Here is a 13,220-nt window from a genome sequence, read left to right on the forward strand (position 1 = left end):
ATATCACCTATGCCCTGATGTGACAGCAGTACTAAATTATTTCTTGATGGCTCATTAGGGTAATTAAAATGAAAGTAATCAAAGCCAAGTAATGGGCAATCTCTTAATAAACTGTCAAAAAAATCTATATTCATCATAGGGAATTTTTTCCAGTCTGAATGTCAAAGAATACAGATCAAGGAAAAGCTGGACTTCAGAATCAGTTCTGGTTTATACGAGCACTGTCAGGCGAGCCACATCCGGAAAAATATAACTTACCGGTGACTAATAACATCAAAAATCCATTGTGCACCATTGAATCTGTTAGCTCCGTTTCCACATTTCACTATTTTGGACAGTGAAAATAGAGTAGTCAGTTTCATTTTCTTTTTACATGTCAGGTTCCCTTCCTAGCTGCCCATCCACATACTGCACACTGTGTTTGCAGTCTAATCTGCCAGAGAATGAACATAAGAACCTAAGAACGGCCATATTGGGTGAGACCAAATGGTTACATTTAAAACAAAACTATATTTTTAAAAAATGATTAATTTTTTTTCATTTATCCTAGACTAAATCTTGATGTTCCCTCTCCATTTTTCATGGGCCAGACCCCACCACTGATTGCAATGGGTATTTTTCCTGAATAATGACAGAGGCTGGCATCTTCATAGGAGCCCAAGAAAGTTAGTAAGCCAACTCCCTGTGGGATTTGAATGACCCACATTTACAGAGCGCCTTGCGATATTCAGCAGAAAGGTGCCGTATTGTGGCCTGACACTTCCTCCTCCGTAACATTGCGAGCTGCTTCTGCGACATACAGCTGCCATGTCAGGGAGCTCAGCAAAGCCCTGGTGAATGACTTTGGGCACCACTTCATCACTGTTTCACCCGACTCCAGAGGGGAGCAGAAGGGAAACAATGACATGCCTCTACCATGACAGCAAAGCACCTCCTTTGGGGGGAACTGCAGCTAGGTCATAGCTACCTCAGCCCAGCAGCAATGTCTAGCTGAGACCAGGTGGGTGAAATAAAAACTGGGCTCTCTCAGCAACAGAACCTGGTCCAATAAATGACATTACCTCATTCACTTTGTCTCTTTAATATCCTGGGACCAACCTGGCTACAACTACACTGCATGAGACTAGTAGGACAGAGAGATAGAATCATAGGGTTAGAAGGGACTGCAAGGGTCACTAGATAGATAGATAGATAGAGGGGGTGTGTAGGGATAGATAGATAGATAGATAGATCTGGCAGTTCAGGCTTCGAGCCCCCCGGTGCGCCAGCCATGGCCGGTGTGCCTGCACTGTGCAGCAATCCTCTGCCTGCGGGAACAGAAGCCTGTGTTAGTGTTTACCGTCTCCTGGGTAACAGGGCATGTGGCAGGATGAACCGAGCCAGCCAGTTCTCACCCCATCTCTCCCAGCAGCAGACACTTCTCCTGAGTGCAGCAGCAAGGAATCTCGAGATCACCCTGCACCTCCACCGCATGAGCGTGTTCAGACGTGAGTTCCCAGGCCCTGCTTGTGCCCTTCTCCCCCGGCCCCCTGTCCTTTGTTTCCTCTGCTCTTCTGTCCCATTGTCTGGGGAGTGAGCCGCTCTGGGTTTGGTCCCTGTCTAACCTTTGTAGATTCCCACCTTTTTGTAGTGGGAGGAGAGAATGTGAGTCGTCCCCCCCCCACCCCCCATTCCCTCCAATCCCAAAGTTGGGGAGAATCCACGTATACTTGGCTACTTGTGCCAATAGTCTGCCCCCCATCCCCCACACACACACCCAACCCCCCAGCTTCAGAAACAAAGACAGGCTTCAAATTGCCTCCTCCCTTTCCCCGCGTGCCCAGAAAAGCTACAATGTCTGAGGAATGGCAAACAGCAGGCAAAGCAGTGGGGTGGGTGGTTGTTTCTTTCCCAGCGTCCAGCTGTCAGAAGGAGTCTGATGGTGCAGGTGGGGTGAGGAGCGAGGGGGTCAGACAAAGTGATGGGAGGAGCACATATCAGAGCAGAGTCGGACAGAGCAAACGCCTGAATCAGGGAAGGGCATTTGGAAATTAACTCCCATTGAGCTAGGTGCTGCACGCACACAAAATGAAAAGACAGCCCCAGCACCAAAGAACTGGCATTCTGAGCATCCACTTTATTTCCTCTTTTAAAAAAAAAATTGTAAACATTCAGTTTGGATGATGCAGCAAATGTTTTGGGAAACAAGTTATAAAAGGCACCAACTACAGGGCACCAAATGGTATCTTCTGCGGGCCCAAAGCTGGCTATATACCTTTGCGCTTGCTGGTCAAGTAAAAGGTGCTGTGTAGCCTCTGTTCTCATGGAAGCCAATACGGGATGATGAATTTATTGAGAGCTGGGGATTCAGAAATTAGACCTGAACTAGTTCACTGATGTGCCGTTGGGGCGGGTTGCTGTCTCTGGGGTGAGATATGAGACTGAAGTCTCGAAGGCTTGCACTGTGGGCGGGTGCTGTTTGCCAGGAGTGGCTGATAAGACTATGTGCTGGGCCTGGTTTTCCTGCAATACCAAAGCCAGAAGCTGCATTCTCCAGCTTTGCTGTTCCTTTCTTTCCACTTTCATGAGCATTTGTCTTCTTTTATCTTCTTAGGAAACGGGATTGGCCCTTCACAACAGCAGCAATAACAGCAGCTAATTTCTTCTCTTTTCCCCTAGGATTGCCATCTTTGATACCATCTGATAGACTGTCAAATAAGGGGAGGGTGGCTCCTCCAGCAAAAGGAAAAGGAGCAAGAGGTGTTGTTAAAAATGAAAGCCTTTCTTAATACTTTACCTTTCCAATGCTTTAACTATTTTCTCTTGCTTTCTGTATCTTTCATAAAAGGTTTAAATGATTTGTAATGTTGGGTTTACCAAGCTGAGGTCTCCGCATCCCAAACTTCAAACTTCATTTAAAACTGTTTAATGTTGGATAGTGACTGGATCATGTTAACACCTTTGACTCTTTGGGCCCATATGTTCCATCTAAATTAATACAACGGGTCCAAAAGCATGGTTGGGGGAAGGGAGGGAACAGCCCTCTATGGTTTGGAGGCTAGAGAAAGATGTGCTTGGTGGGGAAGGGAGATAGTTAGAAGACAGCAGCAGAGTAATGGTAGGTTTGTTTATTACACAAATATGTTTAAATTCCTCCTCTCCAATATTTGATGCTGAAAATATTTCATATATGTTGTCAAATGGAATTTAACAACAAAGTTCAGCGTAAAATACTGAGGGCAAATTTCTCCTCTCTGTTCCACATGCAGATCTGTGTAGCATATTCTGTGCTCCCCCTGATTCTTGTATCCATCCAAGGTCTACAATCATATCCTTAGATCGTGAGCTCTTGGGGGAGGGACCGTTTTTTGGTTATAGGTGCATACTTTTCAATGACCAATTTTTTTGCTCTTTGTACGACTCTGTGACCTTCAAAACATCTGAGGCCCTTGTTTGTCAATTTGATGGCTTAGAAAAAACAATGGATACCCATGAGCTGTGGCAATGTGCTTAGTTCTAACTGCTCTAATTTCTGTTCTACAGGCACCTGAAAGTGCTGTGTGTGAAACGACACTTGCTGAAGATGTAAATGCCTCTGTGTTCAGAATGTCAGCTCAGGACCTTGCCACACAGCTCTGCAAGGAAGGGGACCAGCACCTAGCTATGGATGAGCTGCCACTAGCCACAGCTTTCTACATGGCTGCATTCAGCTGCAGTGCACTCCTGGCAGTGCAGAAAGTAAAGTCCCTTGGGAAGGAGCCCTGGGAGAAAGTGATAGCTACCCTGGAGACGTGGTGCACAGGCAAGAGTCAGATTCCCAGGATACACTGCAACAACTTGGCCATTATGTCACTCAACGTGGGAATAGCTGCAGTCTTTCTATCCACCCTAAGCCCCAACAACTTGGCTTCCTCTGTATTCAAGCTAGAGGCCATGCTCAGGCAGAGGCGCTATGAAGATGTGGTGAGCCGGTGCAATGCCCTGCTCAGCATTCATCCCAAACACTCAGTGGAGCTGCTCCTGATGAGGGCTTTGGCCTGGGTGCTGTTGGGGACGCAATCTGGGAATGGAGTTGTGGACTATATCCAAGCTTTTGTGATGCACCAGGCTGAGACGGTGGCATATGTATGCAGTAGGCAGAGGGAACACCTGCCACTGGTGATCCAGACCTTCTCTGATTACCTCTCAGTGCATCGGGAGATAGGTCCAGATAGCAGGGCTTTGGATGTTCAGTTGAGTGACTGTTATGACTTCCTCATTGCCGTGGCACCGAATGGCATCCAGGTATGCCGGGCACAGGCTGCATACCTCTATGAGAAACACAAATTCGAGGAGTGTGTGGCAGTTTACAGCAAGGCTATGGAGGCCTTATCTGCAGGTAGCAAGCTCAGAGATGAGAGAGCTTTGGGTGTCCTCCTAGGCCGAGCCGCTGCTTACTTCTCTTTAGGTGGGCGGACACAGGAGATGATGCAGGACTTGACAGACGCCTTCAAGATAAACCTTCGCCAAGCAAAGCAGCACTTTGATGAGCTTTTCTCATCTTGCGACACTGAGAGGATTAAAGAACAGGCCAGAGCTGTCCTGCATGTAGAGTTTGCGGCTTACAGAGAAGCTGTGCGTACTCGGTCTGAGCTCCGAGATGATGCTGGCACAGAACTGCTTTCCCCAGTCATCCACACTCTCCAGTTCCTCATTCAGATCGCCCCAGGGTCCAGGCGTGAGCTAAGTGTCCGGCTGGCAGATTGCCAGCTGCTGAGCAAGCAAGTCAACAGCGCTCTGAAGATCTGCAGCCACCTCTTGGAGTCTGACCAAAATACTTATTACAACAGCCTCCTGGTCCTGCGAGGGTTTTGTTACCTCCACGCCAATGACTGTCAGCAAGCCCTGCTGGACTTCCAGAAGGTCATCGAACATGACTCCCCACACCCCAACAGCTGTGTGAAAGCCCTGTGCGGGCGGGGACTTATCCGGATTTTGGGTGGCAGTCCTTACCTCACGGCCCTGGATTATATCACTGCCTGTCGACTGAGATTAGACGAAACCATCCTCACTGTCAAATCCTATGTGCCCTGGAACCAAAGAGGGCTGCTCCTGAAGGTGCTCCAGGAAGAAGGGCAGAAGATACTCCAGAAAAAAACATCTCCAAAAGGCAGCTCAGCCTTCAGGCAAAAGAAAGGAGCAGGACTGAATGGATTCCTGACAAAAGAAGGGTATGGCCTGAGCGGGTTGATTGTTCAGGTGGGTGGGAATGGAATACAGACCCTTTCATGTCTAGCTCACCAGTTGGTGGGAACTCAGCCTAAACTGGTAGTGGGCAAAAGCCATTAACATGTGAGGGCTGCTCAGTGTCCTTTATAAAATGAGATGGAGGGATCTCACTCTGTTTTCTCATGAAGTAAATATCCATGTCACCAAAACAGTCAGTCATTTTTGGTGATAATAGGCCCCCTCACTGGAAGTCTCAGCAGAGTTCAAGCACTGAATGAGCCATGGAGACAACTCTCTTAAGTGCTCTAAAAGAGGTCCGACCAGATCAGGGATGAATGACTGCAGGGGAGGCTTGATTTTCTGCTATCTGTGCTGCACCCGGTTTGAGGATAAAAGAGTAAGTTCCTGTCCAGGGCTGGCAGTCTGGTACCATTGTCCAATGCTAAATTAACGAATGTAACACTTAAGTGGAAAAACAAATCAAAGCAGAGTTATGGCATCTAAATCCATTCAAGTTTCTGCTCCACTTGAGGGTGCTGTAAATAAGATTAGCAGAGCTGGTTGTATTTTTCAGTTGATTTTTTTAATGAAAAATGGCTTTTTGCTGGGGGGAGGGGTGGAAGGGTTGTGAAAAAATTTATTTCTTTATAAATTGTCGACTTTTTCAAAGATGAATTGAAAATCAAAAACATTTGTCTCCAGTTTTCAGTTTTTCAGCCAAAAAAAACAGAAAATTGCTGTAAAACATTTTCAAAACCACTATTTTTTTCATTTATTTCTATATTCTTCCTGGAAAATACTCAACTATTTTCTGACCAGCTCTAAAGACTGGAAAAGAAATGAGTTTAGAAATTTGGTGACAAATGGAGCACAGTTTGGCTTATACAACTGGGGATACTTTAGAGAGGTCTCTGATTAATAATAGCTAAGTCTATAAAGCATTTTGCTTTGGTAGATCTCAAAGCCCTTTACAAAGCAGGTCAGTGTCATTTACAAATTGGGAAACAGGCACAGAAAGGAAATGACTTCCACATAGTCACCCAATGGCAGCGCCTGGACTAAAACCCAGATCTCCTAAGTCCCACTCCTGTTCTTAAAGCAGGAGGGTGTCTAACAAGGTTGTTCTCATGTACACGTGTCAGTGTTTTATAGCAATTTTTAGCAGGAGAGAGTTCTTCAACTGAGATAATACATGATTTTCTATACCTACTGTTTTTATTATTTGTATTGAATAGTGTCTAGGAGTCCCATCATGGACCTGTACCCTCTTTTGAAGCCAGGCTTTTACCTGTGCTTATAAGCTCATTTACAAATAGGCATTTGATGAAACCTTTACAATGTGGCTCAAATGTTTAAGCGACGGGAAGTTCTCTGTCGCTGGAGACAGTGAAGTTTGGCTGCCATTGTAGTATGGGGCTCATTCAGAGCCAGTTGCACTGTCTGACCGATTAAGAAGCTCCACCAGAACTACAAGCAGTTCTTCCTTTGTTTATGCAGGGATGCTTTCGGGGTTCACCAGCTGGCTTCTCTCTTGATGGAGCTGGACCCTTCTGATGAAGCATCTCAGATCCTGTGTGCCGATGCCTTGTACCAGCTGGATCGGGTGGAAGAAGCTCACAGAATCCTCTTGGTCGCCCTCTCTAGGAATCCCCAGAGATCTCCCATCCTGGCAAGGCTGGCGCTGTTGCAGCTGAAGAAAGGCTTCTTGTATGATGGGACTCAGGTAAAAAAGTATCTGGCTGGCAAAACGGGCAAGACAAAGTCCTGTGGGTGAAATGATTGGGGAGTCCACAGTTCTCGTTGGCTGATGTTAGGGATGCCGTACATATGCACTGAGTGGTGTTTGTGAGAAATGAACAATTTGTGCGTTGTGATCTGGGACAAGAAAATTGGCAAAGTTCTGGGGTGAGCTGCTTGGGAAATGGGTTAATCTTTCATGAACATTTTCGTGAAAAATTAGTCCCTTTTCTTGCTGGAGATTTTCAAATTAAAAACTTATCAACCCGCTCTAATTCTGGGGAGTGCAAAGTTTCAGATGAATTTCCAGGGCTTCATCACTTCCCAGTGGCTAGTTACAGTGGACCTACTTACAGATCCCTTCACCCAGCAGTGTGGAGCCTTTGGCACAAATAGTGCCATGCACATGTGGGATAACATCCTTATTGTGACCAAAAATAATACAATCCTGGTCAAGTGCATCTCACCTCTTAAATTAAAATCTCTGATGTGCAGTAAGACTCCATAGCAGCAGACTCAGGGTTGGAGACATGGTGAAGTTCAGAGCTAAAATTAGATTTTAGTATCCCAGCCACTAAGGCCACGTCTATACTACGCGCCATATCGGCGCGTTACAATCGATTGCTCAGGGATCGATATATCGCATCTCATCTAGATATATCGATCCCTGAGCACGCTTACATCGATTCCGGAACTCCACCAAAACCAACGGAGTTCCGGAATCGACATGACGAGCCGCGCACATCGATCCCGTGCGGTGAAGACGGGTGAGTAGATCGATTTTAGATAATCGATTTCAGCTACGCTATTCTCGTAGTGGAAATTGCGTATCTAAAATCGATTTTCGCACGTCGTGTAGACCTGGCCTAACAGAACTTTTATGATCCAAACTCAGGCTTGAAAGGGGAAGCTCTTGGATTGTAACACAGGCTGCACAAAGACACAAGCAAATGCAGCCCATTCATCCCATTGCATTTAATGACACCTTTCATCAGAGCCTTTTAACTAGATAGAGCATGATTGAATGTGCTGCTGTGGTGGTAATATCATTGATGGATTGGTAATTTTCCCTTAAAAGGGAAGGAAATAGCTATTGCCTTTCTTCTGCAGCTACCTAGTCTTGCTAATGAGTCTCTGTAACTCTTTCCCGGTGGCTACATAAGACAGCAAGAAGATCTGCAAATTGTTGCCTTATTTTAGGATCTCACAGGCTAGCAGATTCACGTCTCTCAAAAGCAGAGAACATGTCTGTGTTTATGGCCCTGTAAATAAAGCAGTAATCTTGTGAAATTTATTCCCTAGTGGATGGGTAAAAAATTACTGTCTGCCGCCGAGTCTCTGTGGATTCGCTCTACTCACAGGTGGAAATCCTTGATTGAGAAATGCAGTTTAAATCCTACGTTCACCTAAAATCTGAGAATATCTAATTCCCTCACCTACCCAACCTAGGAAACCTAATACTTGACCCATCAGGTGAAAAGCTACCAGGAAGGTGAGTGACTAGGAAGTTGGGGTACAAAGAACTCCATTTCTTGCTCTGACCCTGGTTGGTACTTACTAAGAGAACCAGAGGTCCCTTCCCCTCTCTGGTTTTAGGTAACGGCTTGTCTTAAAGAGCACTCAAGTTCCAAGGTAAGTTGATATTCAGAATCTTTCTCTCAGCACCTGCAGACTGGTTATCATGTTCATTGCATACACACAGCTCCCACTGAAACCAAGTTTGGAAACTCTAGGAAGAAGTGTTTTGCCACAGTAAAACCACATCCACTCATTGTAACTTCCTAACAATGTATGGCATCCCATGGTGAGAGCATCAGTGCCACATATACGTATGGAGGAGGAAATCAGTAGCCATTATCTGATGCACAGTGGGAGCAGTGGCACTGAATCTATTGGCTACAGCAAAGCTCTAGGAGTCAGGACATCTGTGATTCCTGGACAAAAACTTGCTGCATGAACTTTAACAAGTTCTTTAACTTCCACATTTCATTTGATCCAAATGTGATAATAATTAATAATACTTGCTACTTTAGAATGGGAGCTCCCTGGTCAGAAAGTGTGTCTTCCTGCAGATCTAGGTGGAGCCAAGCATATTGCAGGTGCCACTAAAATATAAATAGAGTAAGAAAAATATTCAGCTTAATATAATATCACTAGCAGAAGTGTTTGGGGGTCCTTGGATAAAAGAGACAAATGCTTGTGGGCGTAAGGAGATTGCTTGTTAAATTGGAAGGGATTTGAGAATTTTTATTTCTGCTAAGCAGTTATAACTGCCAAGATTAAACAGTTAAATGACCGGAGTTTGCCAGCAGAGGACACTGTTGCATTTTTAAACTATGTAATAAATCCACCAGATGAAAAGGAGAAAAGTATTCCATCAAACCAAATGTGTTATTTTTTCCCTGTGGAGTATAAAACTTCTGTGCTATGAGCCGAGAATGTGAGAGCTCTGAGTGAATGATACCACTCATCAGAGTTCACATATAGTCCTTGGAAAGTCTGACTTTGAACAAACTTTTTAATGTACTTGTTATTTGGAGTCACCATTTTTTTTTTCCCTTTTGGATGTGCACAAAAACAGTGGTTGAAAATCCATTGCTTTACTCTTTGGCCAGGACATGTTACCCAAGGGAGCATATTCCATGATGGAATCACACTTGAACTCAAACTGATGGCATAAAACTTCTTGTGGAAGTTTTTCTTTCCTTTCCACAATTTTCCAAGTCTTGCAAGCTTTGATAGCCATCAGGAACACTGAGAAAATCCTGAAGATCAGTGTCTAAAAGACAGCAGCAAATTTCCTGCACTGCCACCTGCCCCATAATGTGGCAGCTCACGTGCCTGCACTACTCCACCTGCACTTGTTTTGCAGTAAATGTCCATCACTGCAGAAGTGTATAGGGTAGGTGCAATCCTGGAGTGGTGAGATTTGACATCTGCTTTACATATGCCCATCTGCATCCATATGGCAGTGAAGAATGGAGCCTAGTTCAGCTTTTTCTCATCAGAATTGGTACCTAAGGAGTGCGGGGAAGGGAGCATCTGAAATCACTACGTTCATTTTGACTTCAATGCCTCTTTATTCTATTTACACCATATTTTATATGAAAAAATACCTATCCAAGTTGTGAACTTGCCTTTCTGGTGCAATGGAAAGCACACTTTCTAAAAGGAGATAATAAAGATAACCTGACCTTTACCCAGCAACCTTCCATCCCAAAAGCCCTTTGAGAATGAAATGAAGTTCATGTCACCCACCACTAAAATGCACTCATCTGTGGCGAAGTGTAACAGAGCACAGCCACTTTTTGAACAATCAATACAGTACCTGGCTGAAAGTGCACAGAGAACTTACCATAGCCAAATGTGATTTTTCTGAGTTGGAATTTAGCCAGAACATTGTTCTTCCTGTAAATACTGTAAATGGGATCTTTAATGATCGGTTTATGTGTTATCATCCAAAAGATAGCAGCACAGTGGCCTTCAGCACCATAGGGGACATTAGAGGGAAGAATCCCTCTGTTGTGATAGTTGGACCTACACATTTACCCTAATTGTCAGTTCAGTTGTAAAAAGTACTAACCAGGGGTGGTTCTTTGATGACTTTTCATGAATTCCTTGATTTTTGCTTTTGTGGCCCAGATAAGTTACTGAGATTCTTCCCCCAGTCTCTCCATCAGACCGAATCTCTTTGGGGCCATTATGGTTCGGTTTGGCTCTCTTTGAATGTTGTGAATTTTTTCACAATTCTTTTCCCTTTTATTTACCATCTCTAATAAGCACCAACCCAAGCTTTCTCCCCAAATTCAAAGCAAATCTACTCCAAAGCTTGGAATTTTGGATAACATTTTTCCTGTCTTTATTTCAAAATGTCTGCTGTTTCCATGTTTCATGGCCCATCCAGAGCAAGAGAAAGTAGTGCGCACAGAGAGAGATTAAAAAGACTGGGACTTTTCAGCTTGGAAAAAAGACAACTAAGGGAGGTATGATAGAGGTCTGTTAAATCATGACTGATGTGGAGAAAGTAAATAAGGAAGTATTATTTACTCCTTCTCATAACACAAGAGCTAGGGGCCACCAAATTAATAGGCAGCAGGTTTAAAACAAACAAAAGGAAGTATTTTTTTCACACAACGCACAGTCAACCTGTGGAACTCTTTGCCAGAGGATGTTGTGAAGGCCAAGACTATAACAGGGTTGAAAAAAGAACACAATAAATTCACGGAGGATGGGGCCACCAATGGCTATTAGACAGGATGGACAGGGATGGTGTTCATCAGCCAGGGGTGGCTCTAGGCATTTTGCCACCCCAAGCACAGCAGGCAGTTGTCCCAGTGGCTTGCCACCCCAAGCACGCGCTTGGCGTGCTGGTGCCTGGAGCCGCCCCTGCCATCAGCTCTGTTTGCCAGAAGCTGGGAACGGGCGACAGGGATGGATCACTTGATGGTTACCTGTTCTGTTCATTCCCTCTGGGGCACCTGGCATTGGGTGCTGTCAGAAGACAGGATGCTGAGCTAGATGGACCTTTGGTCTGACCCAAAGTATGGCTACTCTCATGTTCTTCTAGGATATGAGATTATCCTGAGAATAACATGCTGTTGCATTTGAACGCCCAAATATTGTATTGCCAGATTGGTTATTTCCTCATGATGTGAAGTCTTCTTTGAGACTGGAGATCCTTCTAAATGATAGGCTCTCACTCAGTGTCTGAAAGGTTGACAGTCTCTTATGGAAAGTCAAACATTTTTATGTCATCCCTCCCCTTTACATTTATTATAAAGGGGAAAGTAAAAAGTGTGTTAACCACAGCAATGCAAAGCCCATCGAATTTATTTTTGTGTGTGTTTCAAGAGATTGACAGGGAATACTTGACCTTGAAGGGTGAGGGTTGGCAGGAGAGCAAGGTGGCAAGCTCTCCTGTGTGGATGTGAAAAGGGTGAAGTTACAACTCCCGCATTTGACCTCACATACTTTGAAGGTATGGGCTACACTGAAGTTATTTGAAAAAACATTTTTTCCTTGCTTTAGAATTGAAATAAAAATGTTGACACTTTGTGACCCACCCCACCCCTCACCGCTTTTCATCACCATCCCTGGGGATCATGAGCCCTGGTTGAGAAATACTGCTCTAGTTCACTCTCAGACTGTTAGACTCAGGAGTGTTTATCTGTGTCTGTGCCCACAGTCCAGCTGCCTCTGATTCTTTCTGATTTCCATGTATGTCAATGTAACCCTCCTCCCCTTTTTCTCTGCCCTTGTTAAGTTGCTAAAGAAAGTGATCCAAATCGGAGACACTTCCTGCCTCCTGCTGATCATGGATATTTTCAAAGACGAAGATCGGAAGCTGATGCAAAGGCACTGCCACTCCAGGGCTATGACCATCCTGAAGAATAAGCAGGGAGATACTTACGTCAAAGAAGCTATTGCCAACCTTTCCTTTGCTATCATTGCATCAGGTAGGCTTATGAGAGGTTTACTTCTGTGGGAAGTAGGCCAGTGTGTGGACAGACGTCAATCCTCATCCATTATTTCTGTTTCCCTCTAAATATGATGATAAAATGCAAACAAAATCTTTACAGGAGCAGAGGGGGGGTGTAAGTGGATCAGAAGAAGGGTTCTGTATGCCATGATCACTCTCCTCCAAGTTACTGGCTTTGAAGTAGCCCAGATAGACAATGACCAAAGTCCTTAACATCCAACAACTACTTTGTGCCAGTGTGAAATTAGTTGGTTGGGCTCCATGTAGTTCCTGGAGGTTTAGGTTAGATATTAGGGGAGTAAAGCTCTGGAATAGGCTTCCAAAGGAGGTTGTAGAGGTTTTTAAGAACAGGCTGGACAAACTCCTGTCCGGGATGGTCTAGGTTTACCTGGTCATGCCTCAGCACAGGGGGCTGGAGCTGATGTCTCTTGAAATGCCCTACATTTCTATGATTCTGTGAAAAGTCATGCTGGTTATTCTGGTCATCTGGAAATTCCCCTGCAGAACCCAGCCATGGCTAGCAGCAGGGAGGCATCATCCCTTAGCGGAGAGGGCAGCACACTAAGGCCAGGTCTACACTGCGACTTTAAATCGGTTTAATGGCCGATATACCGATTTAACGCTGTACCCGTTAACACGACGTCGTCATTAATATCGAGTTAAACGGCTCCTTAGATCGATTTCGGAACTCCTCCCAAACGAGAGGAGTAGCGCTAAATTCGAAAGTGATAACTCGGATTAGGGTTCGTGTGGACGGAAATCGACATTATTGGCCTCCTAGAGGTATCCCACAGTGCACCACTGACCGCTCTGGTCC

General features: G+C 44.9%; 1 protein-coding gene across 2 annotated transcripts in view; it reads left to right on the forward strand.

The window, feature by feature from the left end:
- Window positions 1-1,401: 1,401 nt before the first annotated feature.
- Window positions 1,402-13,220, forward strand: part of TTC34 (tetratricopeptide repeat domain 34) — a 45,553-nt gene continuing 33,734 nt past the window's right edge. Inside the window, exons 1-4 of one of the 2 annotated variants that reach the window (XM_032763790.2) lie at window positions 1,402-1,487; window positions 3,523-5,189; window positions 6,685-6,910; window positions 12,188-12,380. In XM_032763790.2, coding sequence (XP_032619681.1) covers window positions 3,586-5,189; window positions 6,685-6,910; window positions 12,188-12,380 — 2,023 coding nt within the window. In that variant the 5' untranslated portion in view covers window positions 1,402-1,487; window positions 3,523-3,585. The remainder of the gene's footprint in view (window positions 1,488-3,522; window positions 5,190-6,684; window positions 6,911-12,187; window positions 12,381-13,220) is intronic. The other variant, XM_032763791.2, reaches the window with a different exon arrangement.

Source organism: Chelonoidis abingdonii, chromosome 23, assembly GCF_003597395.2.
Source record: "Chelonoidis abingdonii isolate Lonesome George chromosome 23, CheloAbing_2.0, whole genome shotgun sequence".
Taxonomy (NCBI): Eukaryota; Metazoa; Chordata; order Testudines; family Testudinidae; genus Chelonoidis; species Chelonoidis abingdonii.